Below are 20,796 nucleotides of genomic sequence, written 5' to 3'. Positions count from 1 at the left end.
TGAGGACTTCAGTAACTCAGAGGTTATGAGCCTATTACAGGAGTGCGTGAGTGAGATTCTGTGGTCTACTTTGTTCAGGAGGTCAGATTAGATGATTACGATGGTCCGTTCTGGCTTTTAAGTCCGTATCTGTATCAGTTCTCACATTAATTATAAAAATTTCTGTATAATATTGTAAATGAGCTTACCCGCAGACACAGAAAACTTTAAGCTTTGTAAATTATAAACAATGGTGAAAACCAGGTAGAAAATGGTTTAGTCATGAGAAAAGCTTAAAAAAACACCATCAGTTTGTGATCTGGTCAATTAAAGTAGTAGTTTTGGAACCCATGTTTGTCCAAGAATGCCCTATCAATTTTTTTATAGCATGTACAATCACATTTTTCTTTTAAACTTCACTTTTATTGTATAAGAAATACACAGAAAAACACAAAGAAATAATTAAAACTGATTGTGCATTTGACATTATTGAATAAAGTAAACCGATTGAAGGTACAAAAGAATTTTCTCACTAAAATTTCAGTTAGTAATTTTAAATTCTAACAATGACAAGAACAAAATTATACAGATGTTTGATTTTTAAATTTGAAGTGTCTTTATGCCTTAAACAGGATGGAAACCTCATTTCAAAAGGCACAGGGCCCACACATTGTCACAAGGAGTGTTTCTTTTAGAATAACTGACATGAATAAGAAGTTCATGCCAATTGTAGAGATATGAGATCCCTTAGGGAATTAAGGAATGAAATTACACTTTTTTTATGTAAGTCAATGATTTTCATCAAGTTAGTGGTCACTGAAAATGTCAGTGAATTATTCCATGGCTGTGGAATTAAGCTCCAAAATAAAAAATAAATTGTAATTTTCTTCACAGTTCCGGGGATCAGGAGCATGTAAACCAGTGCACTTTTTGTGGCTAGAAAATCTGAAACCATAGTTCTGAAAGGTGTGAACTGCCCCATTAACTTCATTGTTCTATCTAAAAATGATTAAATAAATTTCAACCTTATTAACTTTCACTGCTAATTGTAGCCGAAACATTCAGCTACTGCAATTAATCCTACAGTCCTAAAGCGCTTCCGAAAGTTCCAAATGTGCCAAAAGTTTCAAAACAGTTTTTACAATGCATTGTATTAAAACTAAAATATCCAGCATATCAAAAAATGAAAATGTGGAGACAACATAAAATAAATGTAATAAGTACTGTAGTGATTGTATGGGTCAATGTTATATTTTTAAAAAGTAGGTTTAGTAAAATTCAACTGAAATGAAGGTGCCAAATAATTTCGAGTCTACCATGTAAGAATCCTGGATCTTGCTGCAGAACTCTGGTCCTACTGGTTTTGGAGTGCCAAGGTCGCTTTGAAATAGTACACATCTATACTATTTAGATAAGATGAGCTTGTGATCTTGGTCTGTTTAGAGGGATAGGACAGATATGCACCTTACAAACCTAAATTGAGCCTTTTATTTACAGACAAAACTATTGTGGGGGGGAATGACAGAAATATTCACAGTCTTTGGGGAAGATTACAGGTATAGTAATAGTTGAGATGTCCATAGCTAGCAAAAGATAAATTAGGAATTCAGGCACCCCTATGCTAAATATTCATGAATAGAGTATTAAATGACATTCCAGTCTCTGCAGAGAAGTCAAGGATGGAATCTCAATGGAGAGTAGTGCTACTCTGACCACGAGTGTCTGTCCTTCCAAATCAGGCCAGTAGCATATTAGGGAGGGGCAGTATCAGAAAGCTTCTGGAGCAGCTCTCTATGTTGTACTTGCTCTGTAGGTGAACAAAGGGCTTCAGATTCCAGTACCATGAATTCAGCATCGTTTGCTAATATTTAATTTGCTGTAATAGATTTTATTAAAAAAAAAGTTTGATTTTTGAATATATCTTTTAGTTCATTAAGGCTGAAGTGCTAAGCTTTGAATAACCAGGAAAACAAATAGTAGTTGGCTGATATGATAGTAATAACATTTTAATGGAATATATTTTGAACTTTCGTTTTAACAGGCTAATCCAGATCCTAACACATGCCTTGGAGTGTTTGGCCTCAGTTTGTATACCACTGAGCGAGACTTGCGTGAAGTCTTTTCCCGTTACGGACCTTTGAGTGGCGTCAATGTGGTTTATGATCAGCGGACTGGACGATCAAGAGGATTCGCTTTTGTTTATTTTGAGAGAATAGACGATTCTAAAGAGGTAAATTCATGTTTATTGCTCTTGACTGTAGTTCATTCTTATTACATATTTGTAAAAAGCTTCACAAATATTTTTATAAACTAAAGAATTTAAATGTATTTTGTGAATCTCATAAATGCTGAAAATAGCTGTCAAAATAGTACATTGGTCAAATTCATTAAGTAATGATTTGGTGTTTATAAAACACTGCAATTTTATACACAAATATATTGTTTAAGCAAACATTATTAGGCTTGACAGCTGTAAAGTGCAATCAGTATACATCCATTAACACAACCATAACTACCCACTAATGCAAGCCCTATTTGCCTCACTACATCTATTACAAAATGGAAATAAAATCTTTAAAGGGGCATGGACTTTTTTTAACGTTACAAAACTTTTTAAACATCTGCCTTTAAAAAATTACTTCTCTCTTCCCTGAGCAGTCTCTTATCTATCAGAATCGTGAGAAATACCATTGTTTTCCCTCACATAGTCTTGAGCTTTTGTCTGTCACCATTGGTTTAAGGAACAAGATTTGGACAGCTTAATTTGACTCGTCAGTGTGTGCCTTTTTATTGGTCAGTGGGTTACTAATCAATGCTAAACAGTTACGACACACCTTGCTGCTGGGGTTGATCATTCTCCAGCCATGATATGGTCAGTTGAGGAGGAAAGAATGGAAACCAAGAATCTAAATTGATTTTTGCACAAGGGGTACAGAACACTATATTAAATTAGTGTCTTTTTTAAAAAGAGGTGTATTGTTACTTCTTCCCTGATATGAAATTATATTGAAACTTCTGTGGCTGTGAGGCCACCTCAATTAAAGATACTGTATCTCCAGTTTTTCTAAACAGTGCTCTGTCAAAATGAAGAAAAATAGACACCAAATCAACAGTTTCAAGTTTACAGTCAATGCTGCTTCCATTAAACTAGTTTCTCAAATGCTGGGATGTGACACCTCCCCTACTCTCCCCCCAAGTGGGTCATGAGGGGGTAGCTACCCGATTGGTTGCACTCCAGGGGCTAAGAAACAAAAAACTTCCTATGTTTAGGTAGAAGGCATTTTGATTAAGAGGAAGGGTGGGTTAGTGGTTAACACTGGACTGGGACTTGAGAGATATGGATTCCGTTCCTGGTTCTGCCATAGATTTCTAGTGTAACTACAGATGAGTAATTTGCAGGTTAAGTTTCCTGATTGTAAAATGGAGATAATAGATTCAGGAATTGCAGTAAAATGGAGAACACCTCATAAGTGTAGAACATCAGTTTATTAATGTTTTTTGTTAAGCACTCATGTGACAAGAATGTGAGACAGGAAGAAAGCTACCAAAGGCTTCAGCTTTTAGGAGTGGGGAAAAGAGAAACTTTCTTTTTCTTGCAGTTACTTCACTCTGTTATTCCACAATAACTTGAAACAGTTGGATGGAAGGAAGTTGGGGAATGGGGGAAATCATAGTTATCATCAGCACCTTACTCAACACATTGCCCCCAGTCTCCAAACTTAGGTCCAGTTTCTCGTTGAGGAGTCCATATTTGCACTTCTTTGTGGCCACACATTTTTATGGGATTTTGGATTGGCTCCTCGGTGGGAACAGTTCATATCCACAGTACTAGACCATGCTCCCTCTTGTTCAGATGAAGTAACTGGAAGAAGAGCACTATTTTACATACCTTTGGGAATTACTTGCCATATGTAGAAGTCATGCATTCCAACGTGTCCTTTAAAGTGATCCATGTAAACAGCTGAACTTTCTTTTCTGTTCAATGCTTTAGTCTTTCATGAAGTAGTCCAAAGTAAACAAGTGTTTCTTTGGACCATTAGCAGGTTCATGTGCATTCTGACATGTCTGAAAATTGACTAAGATTCCTTTGAGATTTTAATGTGACTCTGGCAAAGCTGATGAGCTTTAAAATTATTTAGTACCTGTGTTTTCTGCTACTGAGTAATTGGCTACAGAGACCCCACCTTAAGCAAAACTTAAGATTTCATTTTAAAGTTTCTAGCCCTCATGGTTATGAAGAGAACATGAAATGAGTGTAAACTGTCTCCGTGTTGTCTTCCTAAGTGTGTAGACAGTCTGAAACAATAGGTCTAAGAGGTGTGAATTATCCTCATGCTCAATAGAGCGTTAATTCTGGAACCTAATTATGACAGTTTGTGTCAGCCTTGTTAACTATAACAATGCTGACCACATTAGCAGAAACATCTGGCTATTATGCTTATTTCACAATCATAAACTGTTTTCCCAGCTATCTCTTAATCAGCTGATAGTCTCCAGCTTCCACAATGCAGTTCTGTATTTTCAGCACACAATTCTGCAGCCGATTAAAAAACTGATAATTATGGTGCAACGTTTAGTTGAATTTAACATGCTTTTATTTAATTCTGTAAAATTCTCCTTTAGTGTAAAACTGCTACAGAATTTCCAGTCTTTCACCAGAGTGCTAAATTTCTGTCACGGTAGAATTTGGGTCCATTCAGCATGTCTCAGAGTACACACAACTGCCATCTCTCCATATGCTATCCAGTCCCCTCTACTTAAGTAAAAATATCATAGATGGTAACAACCAAACTCCACATCACTTAATAGCCCCACCCTATCATTTCTCATTAAGTATCAAGATGTCGACTCCCACCTCTGATTGTCTCATGATACTAGCCTCGATTACCCATTTGTTAGATTTTTCAAACAAGGACCATCATGCTTTCTCCCATGCAGCCCCTCACGCTTGGGAGGAGCTTCCTGTAAACATCCGCAAAACCACTTCAGTGTTCTCCTTCAGATCCCTCCTTAAAACCCTCCTATGCCACGATGCACCCAAAAAAATTAACAGTTGGGTTATGGTCTCAGCACACCAGTAGCCAATGAGGCTGGCCAATATTGTCTAATTGCTTCCCTGTGCTCTTTGTTGTAACCCTCTGTTTCTTGTTGTATAATTAGATTGTAAGCTCCTTGGGCAGGTACCTTCTTTCTTGTTCTCTGTTTATGAAGCGCCTGTCATAGTGGGGTCCTGGTACATGAGTACATCTCATAGGCAGTACGAAATTACATATAATTAATATCTGTGGACATCTTGAATTTTTCTGTCAGACTTTAGATAGGTCTTGAGAAAGAGGCAGTCCTTGTAGCAGTAATTAATAGCCACTCTCCAGCTATGGATAAAAGCAAAACCTCAACCTTACTTTGGCTTTTGATTCTATTGTTGCATGGCATAGCTAAAGTAGATGGCATAACACTACACTCATTCCAACTGAACAGGACCCAGATAGAGGTGTTGGAAAGCTGCTCCTCTTTTTTCTTCAATTGATGTCCCTATGGGTGCTCCGCTTCAGGCACGCATGCACCTGTTGATCCCATGATTGGAGATTTTTACTTAGCAATGTCCATTCTGTCTGCTCATCCATCCCTATGCCTCCTTGTGCCAGATACCAAGGCTATATTGGGGTGTGTGGGCAACCGCCCTGAGTTCCTTCTCAATTGCCTCAGCCTGAGACTTAGCCTTAGTGTGTCCTCCTTGAGTGTGCCTTGGCTTTTCTAATATTTCTATAGTGGTATAGTTGTTAGTATAGATTTAGTTCGATAAGTAGTGAGATAATAGTTATACTGTCTTTACCCTCTGGGAGACTTTTACTTTTCCTGGCAGGGCACATCTGGCATACCAGGCTTCAAACATTGCGTCTCCTGCTGAGAGGCTGTACTTGTGCGAGATGGCCACTCTAAGTGTGTCAGTTGCTTGGGAAGTCTCACGTCTGCCAGAAGTGCAATTTCTGCCTGGCCCTCAAATCCAGGGCAATGAAAAAGGAGGTTAAACTCAGTCTGCTAATGATGGAACACTCCTTTCAGATAGTTGCTGAGTCTGGTCAGGAGACAGACACAGAGAGAGAGACACACACACAGTACAACTGTCTCCAGACAGCACCCCTTCTACCTCAGCACAGGCTCCTCCTAAGGAAGGAAGAACTTTGGAGGCTTCAGGAAATGCTTCTAAAAAGAAGAATATTGGCTCTCGCCCTAAGGACCCAGCTCCAAAACAAGTCCAGGACCCTGATGAGATCTATGGTCTCTGAAGGCTCTACCTCTTGACTCGATACCACTGAGTCGAAGGACTCCTCATCCATTACCAGAGGGGTTGTAAAGTCCTAGAGCACCAAGGAGAAAGAGAGGTCCAATCGGGACTTGGTACCTTCTGTCAGCAAGGAGGGCAAGCGCAGACACTCAGGACTGGCACCATCAAGTTCAGCCTAGCTGTCAGTACTCATGCATTCGGCACCAGCAAGCAACAGCACCACACACCATTGGCTTTTATTTCGGTATGCCTACCATTGGCGGTACCATCAACTTTGGCAGCCATGGCCTCCGCTACCGTGTCGATACTGATCCCCTTTTCGGTACCACAGGAGTTCAGATATACTAAGGGAATATCAGCCTTTCATCCTCCACTAGAACGATTTTCCATATTTGCTCATGCAGTATGGTCTAGGCTTATTAAAGGTTTGAGGAATGTCTATCTCCAGATTAGAAACCCTGCCCCAACCTCAGACCTCAGTCTGGTACCTTATGAGACCTCCATTCGACCCAGTGGCAACCTGCTCTGTTGCTTTGGTCTATGAAGACAGCCTTTTTAGTAGCCATCACATCAGCCATAAGGTCAGGGAGATTGGATCCTGGATGGAAGATTCCCTTTCCCTGTCCCCCATTTACAGTGTCTTTAAGGGTAAGTTCTCTTTACATCCACACCTTAAATTCTTATCTAAGGTTCTATCAGAGTTCCACCTTATTCAAGCATTCATCTATTGGTGTTTTTTCCAAAGCTACATAGTTCTCTACAGGATTTTTGTTTATATACCCTGGATGTCAGAAGGGCAATGGCCTTCTACTTAGATGGGATCAAGCAATTTAGGAAGACACCTAGGCTCTTCATTTCCTTTGCAGATAGATCCACACAGTTCTCAATCTCTACTCACAGGCTATTAAGATGGATATCTAGATGTATTTATCACTTGTTATGATGCTGTGGGTGTTCATCCACCCCCACCCCCAGGGTAATAGCACATTCAACCAGATCGCAGACAACATCTGTGGCATTACTGATTGAGCGTACTAGTATCTGAAATACTGTAGGGCTATTACATGGGCTTCAATACATACGTTTTCAAAATATTACACCTAGCTCCATGCTGTCCATGCTTGGTTCTGCGGTACTGTTTTCAGTTCCGAACTCTCTTCTGAAGCTCCCTCCTCCACTGAAGGTACTGCTCAGAAGTTACCTAAAGTGGAGCCCTCATAGGGACACTTCTCAAAGAAGAGGAGGTTGGTTACTTTGTGCAGTAACTGGTTATTTCAGGGGTGGCAGAAGCACTCTAAAAGTGCGGAGACCACTAGCGCCCAAACTGTGGTCCCTTCCCCCCCTCTTGGTCACTTGCCCCCATGGCTGGTATACCCTCGCACTTTTAAAAGTAGTGGGGCCATGGCCCCCTTGCCTCTCCTGTTCCAGCATTCTGGAGTTCTTTGAGAAATGTGTCTCTAAGGGTGCTCCACTACCCACCCTTTTTCCCCTCTGCTTCAGACTATTCCTGTTTTGGGTGGAGAAGAAAGGGCAATTCACCTGCGTGCCCCTCAATAGCCTTGGTACTGGGTGAGAAGACATGGGGCACATGCATGGGCTGAATGGACACTACTAACTGCCTCTGATCAAGGGCTTTCAGGGGTGAATGTGCACCTGAAGGGGGAGACATCTCAAAGAACTACAGTTACTTCACAAAGCGAGTAATTTCTTCCCAAAGAGCTCTCATGTAGAGTACTGTAAAGATCTACTTGCTGAGCTTACAAGACACCATGGGGGTCAACTGACAAACCCATCTTTGTTTTCAACAGATGCAATAAATGACTTCACAGTTATATTCCAGTGTTTCCAAAAGATCAGCTGTTGAACAGCCTTAGTTCACCCAGCTTCTTGTATCTAACACCAACTGAATAGGTGTTGCTATTACTACAAAGGCTGTGTTGAGGGCATTTCTTGCTGCTATAAGCTTGTAGCAGTCCTGCACTATCATGCTATTATATAAGGCAGGGTTGTTTCACTTGCCAACCTGAGACCTGTTTTTCTTCAAAATATATGCAAAGTTCACATGTGGTCCTTCCTGTGTGCTTTTTCAAAACAATGTTGCTTAGAATCTTTAAGGGTCCAGTTTGGTTTTTAGTTGCTATTTTCAAAGCAGAGGTACCCAAACTATTCTACCTGCTAGAGTATTTTTTGTCCTTTTCAGGATGTTTATTTGAGTAGGCCAATTGTAAAACAAGGATTGTTTCTGAGGGCACAATCTTTGAGGTTCTGTCTGATTTTTTTTATTCTTTTTTTATTAGAGGAAAGGAGATGTTTTATCACTCACGTTATATTTTCTTAAGAAACTTAAAGTTGGGTATTTGTACCTTGCCTGTTGCAGCATGTGGTCACTTGTGTTCTTCCTTGAGTTACTCAGTCTCAAAGAATGAGATGTTTAAGGAATGGCATTTTATTACAAGGGATTATCACATTTGTAATCCTCTCTCTTTGGAGATAATTCACAGGATTGGCATTAATCATAAAATTCTAACGAAAAATCATTCTACCTCCACTTGTTTACAGCATTGTCACTGAAACACCTTGATGGAATGCTAGCCCATTCTCACCTATTCACCTATTTCCTATTTGCGTTTTGGGGTTCACTTTTTGTTTTGTTTTTTAAAGAAAAAGCATCCTCAAGAATGTTGTTTGTGTTGACTAATAATATATATAGCAGTCGGGAAAAACTACTACTACACTCATAGCTAAAACACCTTTCAGTAACAATGCTGCACATGTGGGGAAGTGAAATGCCTTCTCAATAAGACCCCAAGTAGAATATCTGGAACATTGTGTATTTGTTTAGTAATGTGTCAGGAAACTTCTAACTGTGAGAGACTGGATAATTCAGGGTATTGGTAATTATATGGAATTTTCAGTTTTATCAATGCCAGTTCTATGGAATGTCTAGTTAATCTTATAAAACTGTTTTTAGAAGTGGTGGTAATTTACACTGTTGGCAGTCTAGGTAAAGGCACCAAGGATTGTGTAGGCATAGAGACTGCACTGCTTTTTAGACCTTTATAAATTAATTTCCCTGGGTCAGCATAACACATTAATAAAGCATGAACTTGACATTGTTGTTAGATGTACTTTGTGTTAAGGGTGGTCAATTCATCACCTTTCCCAAGCACTGAAACATGAACTTAAATCCAAAAAGACCACAAAAATATTCTGACCAAATATTTACATTACTTAAGACCACTTTTAACTGTTATTATCAATGCTAATTACTATCTACAGTGCTGGCCTATCGGTGTGTTCAGAAATAAATTTACATAGTTTATTATCACAGACTTCAAAAATTCTCAAATTATCCAGTGAATGCTTAAAAAAATCGTTCACATTAAAAAAAAAAAAAAAAAATCATACAGAGTGCACTCTTAAGAACAAAATGCACTAGCAGAGATTGAGAGCTTTCGACCTATGGGATTACGATTTAAAAACGCTTGCTGATTGTAAAATGTCCTGACATTGCTGACACACTCACAGAAACATTAGAATAGCATTCTAATTAGAAATAGTTTTGTTTTATATCCTGTATTTATCTACCCTTACATTCTTTCAAGCTTTTTAAAAAACAGGATCCCAGATTCTTAGCAGGATGTTTAAATATGTAAACAAGCTTGCTTGTAATTTCTAACTTTTAACATTAGAAATATTTACACCAGAGCAGGAAACAGACTCAGACTCTTATAAGGAAATAGAGTCCTGAATGTCAGACTTGACAGATTACAGTAAATAAAAAAGCTATTTTTATATGCTTAATTTGCTTGCATTTTTTATTCTGATCTGAATGAGATATTAAACAATATATTGGTTTCACAAAAGCTTTAGTTTAATTCATTCATTGTGACTGTTTGGTCCTATCACGTTTTAATATTGTTCATTGCGTCACAATTGTTTTTTGTGGAAGTGATTGACACAGGAAGGACTTCAGGTAAGAAATAGGCAACAGAAGCCAATGATTTAGTAGAAATCCTTTCCATGTAAGTAATCTCAATTCTTTTTTAAGAAATACTGAAAATTAAATATATGTAGAAATATTTGAATGTGTCCCAAAAGTCATTAACTACTATTTAGAAGTTATAGCTGGAAGTTTTTTATTTAAAACATTTTTACAGTGTGTAAGGGTATTGCTTTTACAATTGAATTAGTAAATTACTGAGGGTACGTCTATACTTACCTCCGGGTTCGGTGGAAAGCAATCGATCTTCTGGGATCGATTTATTGCATCTTGTCTAGATGTGATAAATCGGTCCCGGAAGTGCTCGCCGTTGACGCCGGTACTCCTGCTCCGCGAGAGGAGTACGCGGAGTCGACGGGGGAGCCTGCCTGCCGTGTGTGGACCCGCGGTAAGTACTTTGTAGTTCGAACTAAGGTACTTCGACTTCAGCTACGTTATTTACGTAGCTGAAGTTGCATATCTTAGTTCGAAGTGGGGGGTTAGTGTGGACCAGCCCTAAGTATGCTTGGCCTGCTTCATTGGTTTCACAAATTCTTGAAGCTGTACATAGCAGTTAATGAGACACTGTCAAGTAAAGGCCTCTAATGTTTGATCTGTTTGCAGTTTGGGTTGCATCTCTTACTTAAAACCCATCATGGAATTGGCACAATTATTTTTAGTGACTTTAGACCTCATGAAATATATTGACAGAGGATTTCACTTTGTAGAGCTATCTGCTGAATAAGTGCAACACACATAGATGGCGTAAGCCCTCCTATGTGCCTCAATCCTCCCCATGGTTGTTTTTTCTAAGGCAGAAGTTCCCAAACTTTTGTTATTACGTACCCCTTCTGGATCTACCAGCTGTCTGCATACCTCTAGCCTTTTCATCACTGGTAATTTGTGTTCTAAACACTACCTGTTTTTAGCCATCTGTCCATATTTCACTGTTCTCTTTGGTACATCTTGGAATAAATCAACTACTGTATTTTATATAACAAATTCCCACAGTGTTAAAGCTTTGACTCATTTATTATGAAAATGCAATAAATAAAATAATAAATAAAATCCACCATTGCACAATTTCTCCCACGTATCCTCAGAGGTGTGCATACCACTGTTTGGAAACCTCTGTTCTAGGGGGGATGAAAGAGTAGTTGAGTCTCTGCCTGTTGAATCCTTGGCCATTGTCACCTAGGGTAAAGGTGGTATACCAGTCCACTAGGAACTACACAGACTACCAACTTAGAGTTAATAGGCCACTGAACAGCTGTAAGGATATAAACAGTACTAAGCCGATCAAGGTTTTAAGATAGTAATTTAGAATTGAAGGATTCACATGCAGTTACCAATGTTCATATACTTCTACTCTTTCTCCCTCTGTGAAGACAGTGACTTAGTTTTTCCCATGGAATCTACACAAGTAAACTACTAAAACTTGTTTCTGTAGAAGAGCTGTCTGTTTGTTGCATCAACTTATAAAAGCCATGGTGATTTCAGGTCCTCTAGAAAGGTTCAGGTATCGGGGAGAAAATCAGTGTTCAAATAGAAAAGGACAAAATCAATAGGGGAAAAATATTATGGCTCTGAAAGGGTAGTAAAAAGTGATGTTTAAAACCAAAATTAAACTTTAATAATTTTCCTCTTAAATTTTGGCATCTATTATAGATTTTCCAGACATTCAAATCAATGCTGTTTTTCACCCTTTTGACGAAAAAGTGAAATTCTGAGACTGTGCCGTATAGCTGTGCAATCCTATTTGAAAATATTTGCTACAAATGTTTTAAAGAATTTGATTAACTGTGGGAAACTTTCCCTAGGCAAGTAAACATTTTAAACATTTATTATATGCTTTACAGTAAGTAATCAATAAAAATATGCTTTGCATACAAATACAAAATATCTGTACAAACTGATGTCTTTGAGATACAGAAATGCAAACAATATCAAAAGTTATTAGCATTCCTAATGTGTGTCCCTGGCAATAATGTCTGTTCAAATTTAAGACACTTTCACCTGTGGACAATTTAGAAGCAGGAAATGGAAGCAGATTTTCAAAGTGGCCTTTGTTTAGTCATTTTGCAATGATTCCACTGCTCTACAGCCAAAATGCTTCTGAAATAAATGTAGTCAAACTTTACTAATTCTGGGTCACTGAGAACGAAAATGATGCTTAAAATTGTTGATTGGCTCTAGTTTTCAAGATATGCTATTGGGTCAGTATATATGACCCTTGACTTGGGAATGGCGGAGGATAAGTGAGTTATAAAGGGAAAGGATCTTAATTTAAACCAGAAATGACTAAAATACATCTTTGACTGGATTTATGAATAAATCTATGACTGGGTTTGGACAGTACTTGCTTTTTAGACAAAACAATGAATGATGCAATCTGAAGCTGGTATTGCATCATACATGATATGAATTGCGTCATGTTATTCCTAGAAGTCATGGATGATGTAATCATAACGAAGCTTACATCACTCTGCTGAACAAATTGCCCTATATCAGCTCTAGAAAAAATAGTGTCGTGTATACTTATTTGTCAGTGTTTGATTTTGCAAAGGGACACATTTCTGTTTAGCCAAAGTGAGCAGAGATGCCTTGTACTTGTGTGAACAGTGCAGATAACTTCTGCTATGTTTGTGGTGAAGTAACTTTTGCATCACAAAAGCGCAGTATAACCATTATGGTTAAGAAAGCCTATCACGTTTATTTTGGCTGAAAAATTGGAGATCAGGACAAGAGGTGGGCCCCACACATATGCTGCAACACTTGTGCAACAAATCTTCGCCAGTGATTGAACAGGAAAAGGAAATCTATGCCTTTTGCAGTGCCAATGATTTGGAGAGAGCCAACAGATCATACCAGGAAGTGTTACTTCTGCATGGTGCCTCCAGTTGGGAAAGGTGTGTCAAAGAAGAAAAAGTGGACTGTGCATTATCCAAACATTCTATCAGCAATACGCCTAGTACCCCACCGAGAAGGACTGCCGGTTCCTGATGCACCATAATCATTCTCACTTGAGTCAGACGAGGAAGGGAAGAGGATGAAACTTCTGGTCCTGAACCATCAATGTCACAGGACCCCCATTTTCTCCCCTCCTCCTGCTCTGAACCACACCTCATAACACAAGGTGAACTGAATGACCTTGTCAGGGATTTGGAACTACCCAAGAGTAAGGCAGAGCTGTTGGGCTCCAGACTACAGCAGTGGAATCTCCTGGCAGGTGATGTTAGGGTTTCCATGTTCTGTGACCGTCAAAAGGATCTTGTCCCATTCTTCTTCATGGAAGGTGATCTTGTAGCCTGCAACAACATCGATGGTGTGATGGCAGCCCTCAACATCGTTCACGATCCAGATGAGTGGAGACTGTTCATTGATTCATCGAAGAGGAGTCTTAAAGCTGTTTTACTGCATAATGGCAATGTTTTGCCATCAATTCCAGTTGGTCATGCAGTCCATATGAAGGAAACCTATGACAACATGAAACAACTTTTGAGGTGCATAAACTATGACCAACATCAGTGGCAGCTTTGTGGCGATTTGAAGGTTGTTGCTCTCTTGGTTTGCAGACTGGATACACAAAGTACTTCTGTTTTCTCTGCGAATGGGATAGTCATGCAAGAGATTCCCACTACATCAAGAAAGATTGGCCACTGCGACAGTCATTGGAGCCTGGGAGGAAAAGTGTTCAGCATCCACCACTTGTTGAATCAAGGAAGATTTTGTTACCACCCTTACACATCAAGCTGGGTTTGATGAAGAACTTTGTCAAGGCCATTGACAAAACACAAGCAGCTTTCAAGTACCTCCGAGGAAAATTTCCAAGGTTAAGTGAAGCTAAGATAAAGGAAGGTGTCTTTGTTGGTCCTCAGCTTCGTGAACTTCTTCGAGATGATGCATTTGACCATGCACTGCGTGGCAAAGAAAAGACGGCATGGAAAGCCCTCCAGTTAGTGGCAATCAATTTTCTCGGAAACAACAAGGCAGACAACTACAGGTTGTTGGTGGAAAACCTCCTCAAGGCATACAAAAGGCTTGGTTACAACATGTCACTAAAGATAATTTTTTTGCACTCTCATCTAGATTTTTTTCCATCGAACTGCGGAGCAGTGAGCGACGAGCACGGCGAGCGATTTCACCAGGACATCGCAACAATGGAGAAACGCTATCAGGGCAAATGGAGCCCATCAATGCTTGCAGACTATTGCTGGACAGTGACAGATGCTCCATTTAATGAATACAAGAGACAAGCCAAGAAGCGCCGAGTAGACACTGAATAGGACTAAACTATGTACAGAATAGTTTTTTGCCTTCTTGTTTCATAATAAATTTTATTTATATAACCCTTTTGCTGGTTTTTAAAGTGTTACATAAACAGGACAGGTGAAATATCATGTAAAGCAACCATAAACACATGAAAAGACCTAGGTTTACAATTTATGATTAAAACTCTATCTACACAATATACATAGACATAAAATGTAAAAACTTAAATATCTTAGAAATAGTAGCCAATCAGTTGTTTTAATTGTCATATTTGAATTCAGCACATCAAAATACATAATAAATAGCACACTTTATCTCTGAAGCAGACGACTTCTCAAAAATTGTAGACCGGTGTTCTTAGTCCTTAGATGCCAAAAGCAGCCCATGAACTATCATTGCATGGATTTCTTTGTTAGTTGCTTTGTGCTGTTAAAAATGGTACAGAGCATCATTAAGAAGAGTTGCTAGTGGCTGAAGGTGGGATCAGGTTATGAAAATTATTTGACTTTAATTACATTTTTAAAAAAATCTAGGCCCCATTGTTCTTGCTTATCGGGTAAATAGATGTCTATAAGAACTGTAATACACATAGGTAAAAAGGAAATCACTTTAAAGTTACTTTAAAAATCCTGACCATGATGCTGACAGTTCAGCTTTTTTATTTTTGTGTTTTGTGGGTTTTTTGGTGGGGGAGAGGGTGTCTGTGTTTTGTTTTTGATAAACATTTATTTGGGACATTAAGCAGGCCAGTCAGGTTTTCTGAAGAGCTGTGGAATTACAAATTAAACTGTTGAATCTTTATATTAAAGTGTAATGTACTTAATGTTCTTTGGGGAAACAGTTTATGAATATTTTGGGTCACAATAAGACACTAGAATTACACTGTCTTGAGATCCATAGGTACATATCTTAATGGTAGTTCTAAGACGTTGTTCCAGTTAACACTCTCAAACCTTATTTGCCAGTTTGGTATGTTGTTGTTATATAGCAGTTCTCAAATGGATCATCTTCAAGGCTGACTTCTCCCTGAAAGGGAAGGGGTCATTTGAAATAGAAGTTCCTTTTCCTGTAGAGTTAGTTCTTCAGTTAAACAAAAACCTCAATCAAAAGAATGTATTTGTTGACCTGGCTGTCACATCAGCCATATTTGCTTTGTTTAGACTTGGCCAAAACTGCTGGCTCATATTTCCTGAGATTTTAAAATATCTTCCACCTGAATATAAAATATCCCCATCTTTTATACCTTATTTCACTTTATTACGTTTCTGAGATGCCTGTGGTCAAAATGACATCAGTTGAGAATCCTGTTGAGTTCTAGGGTGTTCTGTAGCCAGTTGCTTTTTTATATCTGCATGTTTGCTGAACAGCATTTTTATTTTATGGCATTATAGGAGTAGTTTAAAAGATTATGGGTATGCAACCACTTCAAACCTTGTATTTATATGTTTAAGTGTAATGTTGAAAGATTGAGATCTTGCTCATTATCCTCTCATGGTTTTGCTCTGCTATTCCCTGTACTAAATCGAGCTATTTTTGAGCTTGAATAGATATCACTAGGTGGCGATATTGTCTAGATTTAAACAGCATTATAAAAGAGCAAACTAAGTGGGATTAAATAGGTTAGTGGAGAATTGTTATTTCCAGTTTGGTAGGGATATAAACAGTGACCATGTGGTGTTGTCTTGTAGTTTCCTATTGCATTGATTTAACATTAAATTATAAAATTATTGTTGGCCAAAAAAGGGATTTGAAAAGGAATCATATCTGAATCTAATTTTGTTTTAATGGTTACAATTTTAGTTACTTTGTCTGTAAAAGAGAATGCTTTGTGCATCCTTTACAAGACAGCCTCAAATGTGGTGTGTGTGATATTTAACTTAAAATCCATAAAATGGGAACACAATTTGGTATGCTAATTTTAATAAAACTGTATTTAGCTCACATAAGGAAAATACAGTCTAAATCAGGTAAACTAATTGTTAGTATGAACTGACGGCTCAAAGACCTGTTAGCAGCTGAGAATGCCCTTAGATGGAAGGGGCCAGAAATTGCTGCTTATTGCAAGTAACACTTAATTGTAACCTAATAAATATATTTAAATAATAGTGGTTAACTCAGATCTCTTTGACTGAAGTCTTAGATTATATTCACGTAACTCTTTAAAGTGTGTTATGTCCGTTTGAATTCCAGTTCGCATGGTTTGGAATAGGGCTAAGGGGCCATTGTATTGATTCAAAACCGAGAGTATCAGGGGGCCACTGAGTGCGTGCGCGGGTCCCAGCCCTGTCTGGGGGTGCAGCCTTTCAGCACAGTCCCTGATGTGTATCGGTTTAGCGAGCTGCACGGAGTGCGAGTAGGGAGGAAGATTGTAATTAAGTATCCATGTAGGCTGAACCCGCCATTTTATTAAGCTCTGCTGGAGTAGGTCCTTGTAAGGGATATGGCAGGAGGCAGAGCATGAAATGGCAGCCGACTAGCAGTAATGCGGCCATATGCACCCCGTAGGAAGCAACTGTGTGCGCGGCTTCTGAATGAGCCCGTCCCCTCCGCGGAGCTCGGAAGGATGCCGTTTACAGGGAAAGCTGCTTTGCTGCCTGTTAACTTTTTGGTTGGCTAAATATCGAAGTGGTGCGGGGAAAGCGTCAGTCTGTTCATGGCTAGCACAGGGATCGCGCGTCACGTAACTCCAGCGCCCCAGTGCAGGCAGCGCTGCAACACTCCGCCTGCGACGGGCATGTCGGCGGGCGAGGCGAGACGCGCCGCTCGCCACAGCGGGGCGCTAGTAACCAGCCTGAATAGAGCCCGTTTGTTCAGGGCTTGTGCCGCGTACTGAAAAGCGAAGCGCTCATTTTATCGCCTATTCATTAACTGGTGTAGCAGCTCGCGAGCTAATGGCCGGGCCCCTCTCTCCCCTGCAGGCGATGGAACATGCAAATGGCATGGAACTGGACGGCAGGAGGATCCGCGTGGATTACTCCATCACCAAGAGAGCGCACACCCCCACCCCGGGAATCTACATGGGCAGGCCAACCCAGTAAGGAATTTACTCTTCATTATGTGTAAACGGACCTCAGATCAAGTTAAACTAAATGCTATAACTCTGATTGAACTGTAGATCACTACCAGCAGCATATTTTTTTGTGAGGGTTTCAGTCGTCTGTCTTTTTAAAGCTGTTCCTTATCTCTAATGTATTTGCATGCCGTGAGGGTGGGTTTGTTGCTGTTGATCTTGAGGTGCACTATTAAACCCTGTTTTAGTGTGGTATTTTTATGTCAGGTGAACGGCTTTTAAAGCCCAAGAGCTTACTGAGTGAAGAATATATTAAAAATAAACAAGGGGGGGGGAATGTTCCAGGGTTCTTAATGTCTAAACCCCACCCCACTCTGCTTAATTAATGCACTTAGTGGTTTTCTTTAAATGTGGAATCTACTGAGTCTGAGACACAGTGTACAGTGAGTAGTTGTCACTTGAGGACGCTGAAGATAATTTTAGAGAACTTCAAATTCACAAGAAAGAATGCAGACTTTTATGCTTCCATTTTATTCTTTTTTTTATTATTATTATTATTTAATAGCAGTGGCGGTGGTGGTGGTGGAGGAGGAGGAGGAGCAGGTCGTCGTCGTGATTCCTACTATGATAGGGGATATGACAGAGGATATGACAGATATGAAGAATATGACTACCGGTACAGGTAACCAGTTTAATTATTTGATTCTTTCATTTTAATTTTTTAAATAAAGGTAGTTGCTGTGCAGAGACTTGCAACTCTCATACATATTTGGTGTCCTTACATTTCAAGTGACCGCAGGAGAGACATCAGCAAAAGCAAGCTTTGTAGTCTTGCTAATACAGTTGTCAACTAAATAACATATTCAGCAGTCCACATACTCCTTTCTAGAGGAATAAGGGGCGAGAAAGGGAAATAATGTCAGTAGGGAACTGGAGGAAAGGCTAATGTAATAGAAAGGTGAGGTTTCAGAATCGGGAGGAGGAGAAAAAAGATCTCTGAACCCAAGCTAATAAGAATGGATATAAATAGGCAGGGATGCAAATAAAATTAAAATAGGGAAATATTAAAACAAAATGGAAAATGTGTCATATTGAAAATAAAAGCCACTAAAGGGGTGGTTAAGCATGAGGTCAGATCCATTTAAAAATCTTTCTCCTTTGTCAAAGTTGTCTAGTTAAACTAAATTCTTTGTGGGAAAGGACTTGTTTCTACATGTCTGCAGAAGTGCTGTGCACACTTTGGAGCACCATATAGGATAATAAATATATTCTAAATAAAACTCATAAGTTTTTAAATACAATACTTGAAATAGAGAAGCTAGAAGCTCCTTAAATATTTTATTGTGAGTCTCTGCCAAATCAGATTTAAATCAACCATAAAGTCCAATCTTCCACCATCAAGGGAACAACTGCATCACATAGAAATGATTGTATAAAGACACTTTCATAACAAAGCAAAAACTTTATATTCTCTTTAAAGGAGACGATCACCTTCACCTTATTATAGCCGATATCGATCACGGTCAAGATCCCGCTCCTATAGCCCAAGTAAGTATATGTAAATAGTTCATATTAAACCATGCTAGTGCATCTAGATGTGATTGTTAGTTTTAATGGAAAATAGACTCGTGATGAATGAGAAATCTTGAATGTGGCAACAGAAAATTCGCCTTGGTGTAAGTTCTGCTATTGCAAGTTTGAATGTTTAAATATTCATGATTTTTATAGTAATATTGATATCTTTTTCCAGGACGCTACTGAAGAACGGAAGAATTACAGTTGTGGACCTGATTTTTAAATAAAATTTTGCCCTTAGTTTCCCTTTGGTCTCCCCCCACCTTTCCCCTCAAATCTCTCTTATAAGACCTTTGGTTCATTTAGAAGATACATATTTTCAGTTGAAATATTGCTGTTTTCCACCCCCTTTTATTGTAATACTCTTAAAATCGTAATTGTTGTAGTTTTGTGTAGTTAAACATCTTAAGCAAAACTAAATAGAAATCCCAAAGTGTTGTTACATTTTGTAAGTCATTCTGTTTTTGTTTTTAAAACAATTGTACTCCTGGCTAATCTAATGAGGAGAAGAGAGCATTGATGTTTTTTAAAGCTTGCATGTTGTGTGTAATATACACACTCAGCTACTTTAATATAAACCTGTGTTTCCAAAAAAAACTTGTTAATCTTTCTGTTAATGCTTGGTTGTTAATTTTGAAACATAAGCAACATCTCTGAACCTTTTCTGTAATGGCAAATTTCACTAGATAGTCATGAACCTGATGGGTTTTTTGGTTAAATTGCTTTGAGTGTAGAAATATTAGAGCTATAGCAAATTTTCATATTTGGTTTAACTTCTTTGGAAAAACAGATTCTTATACACTGAAGATCAAGATTGTGTTTTATAGATGAAAAGTTTCTAGACTGCTACACAATGGATAACATTTGAAGTTAAAACCAAACAAATCTAACTGATTTTTTTTAATTGAACTCAAAGTAGTGTTTCCCCTTAATCAGTGCAGGAGAAAAAATATTTATTGAACATAGCAATTAGTTATATAATTTGCTGTTCATACAAACTCATGTTGATATTGCAATGATGGTTAAGGGAGTTCTAGTTTCCAGTCCTTTTGAAGTTGCTGGTATGGATAGAAAAATTACAGTTACATATAAACCTCTTCTTCCTCAAAATAAAGTTAATTACACTGAAATGGATTTTCATGTCTTTTATTCTGCATTTACATGTCATATGGATAATAAAAAGGTACTACTACTACTATGGGCTAAATTCTAACCAGCGAGTTAGAGATGGAGAAGATCCATATTCCAAGAATCTCCTGAATCATCCAGCTCTCATGACTAGATTTAGATTATACTTTATATTGACTTAGTATTTCTTGCTAATTTTTTCGCAATCAACTAATTAAACTTAACTATTACTACTTAACTGTGGAAGTTAATTTACTTCATTTCTTTTTGCATGTCATTCAGTTTTAGATTTGTAAAACATATGCACAGATGGTGCTCTGGTCACATGCAGAAAGGTTTTCCAATTTGAAGTAAGTGTCTCCAAAGAAACCATCAGAAAATCATTGACAAAATTTAGAAAATTAAAATAGTTTCCCTCATTTACATGAGCTTGTGCACTAGCAAAATTTTTGGACATAACAGTATGGAGGAGGAATGTTTACAATATTTTTATTGCATTTTTAACTACTTAGGGTTTTGACTCTTCTAAATTTTGAGCTGAAATTAGTTCTCCTTTTAATTCCC

The 20,796-nt window shown here is 38.4% G+C and overlaps 1 protein-coding gene across 9 annotated transcripts in view; it reads left to right on the top strand.

Moving 5' to 3' along the window:
• The window catches only part of TRA2A (transformer 2 alpha homolog), a 51,121-nt gene extending 30,883 nt beyond the window's left edge, over nucleotides 1-20,238 (top strand). For 8 of the 9 annotated variants that reach the window (XM_034760627.1, XM_034760626.1, XM_034760635.1 and 5 more), the window contains 5 exons: nucleotides 2,021-2,209; nucleotides 17,438-17,553; nucleotides 18,095-18,211; nucleotides 19,010-19,077; nucleotides 19,280-20,238. In XM_034760627.1, the coding sequence (XP_034616518.1) occupies nucleotides 2,021-2,209; nucleotides 17,438-17,553; nucleotides 18,095-18,211; nucleotides 19,010-19,077; nucleotides 19,280-19,290 (501 nt within the window). In that variant the 3' untranslated portion in view covers nucleotides 19,291-20,238. Of the gene's footprint in view, nucleotides 1-2,020; nucleotides 2,210-17,437; nucleotides 17,554-18,094; nucleotides 18,212-18,260; nucleotides 18,280-19,009; nucleotides 19,078-19,279 lie in introns of those variants that run through there. The other variant, XM_034760629.1, reaches the window with a different exon arrangement.
• The last annotated feature ends 558 nt before the right edge of the window (nucleotides 20,239-20,796 follow it).

This window comes from Trachemys scripta, chromosome 2 (genome assembly GCF_013100865.1).
Source record: "Trachemys scripta elegans isolate TJP31775 chromosome 2, CAS_Tse_1.0, whole genome shotgun sequence".
NCBI classification, from domain to species: domain Eukaryota; kingdom Metazoa; phylum Chordata; order Testudines; family Emydidae; genus Trachemys; species Trachemys scripta.
Note: the sequence above shows the minus strand (reverse complement) of the source record. Positions and strands in the feature narration are given on the sequence as shown.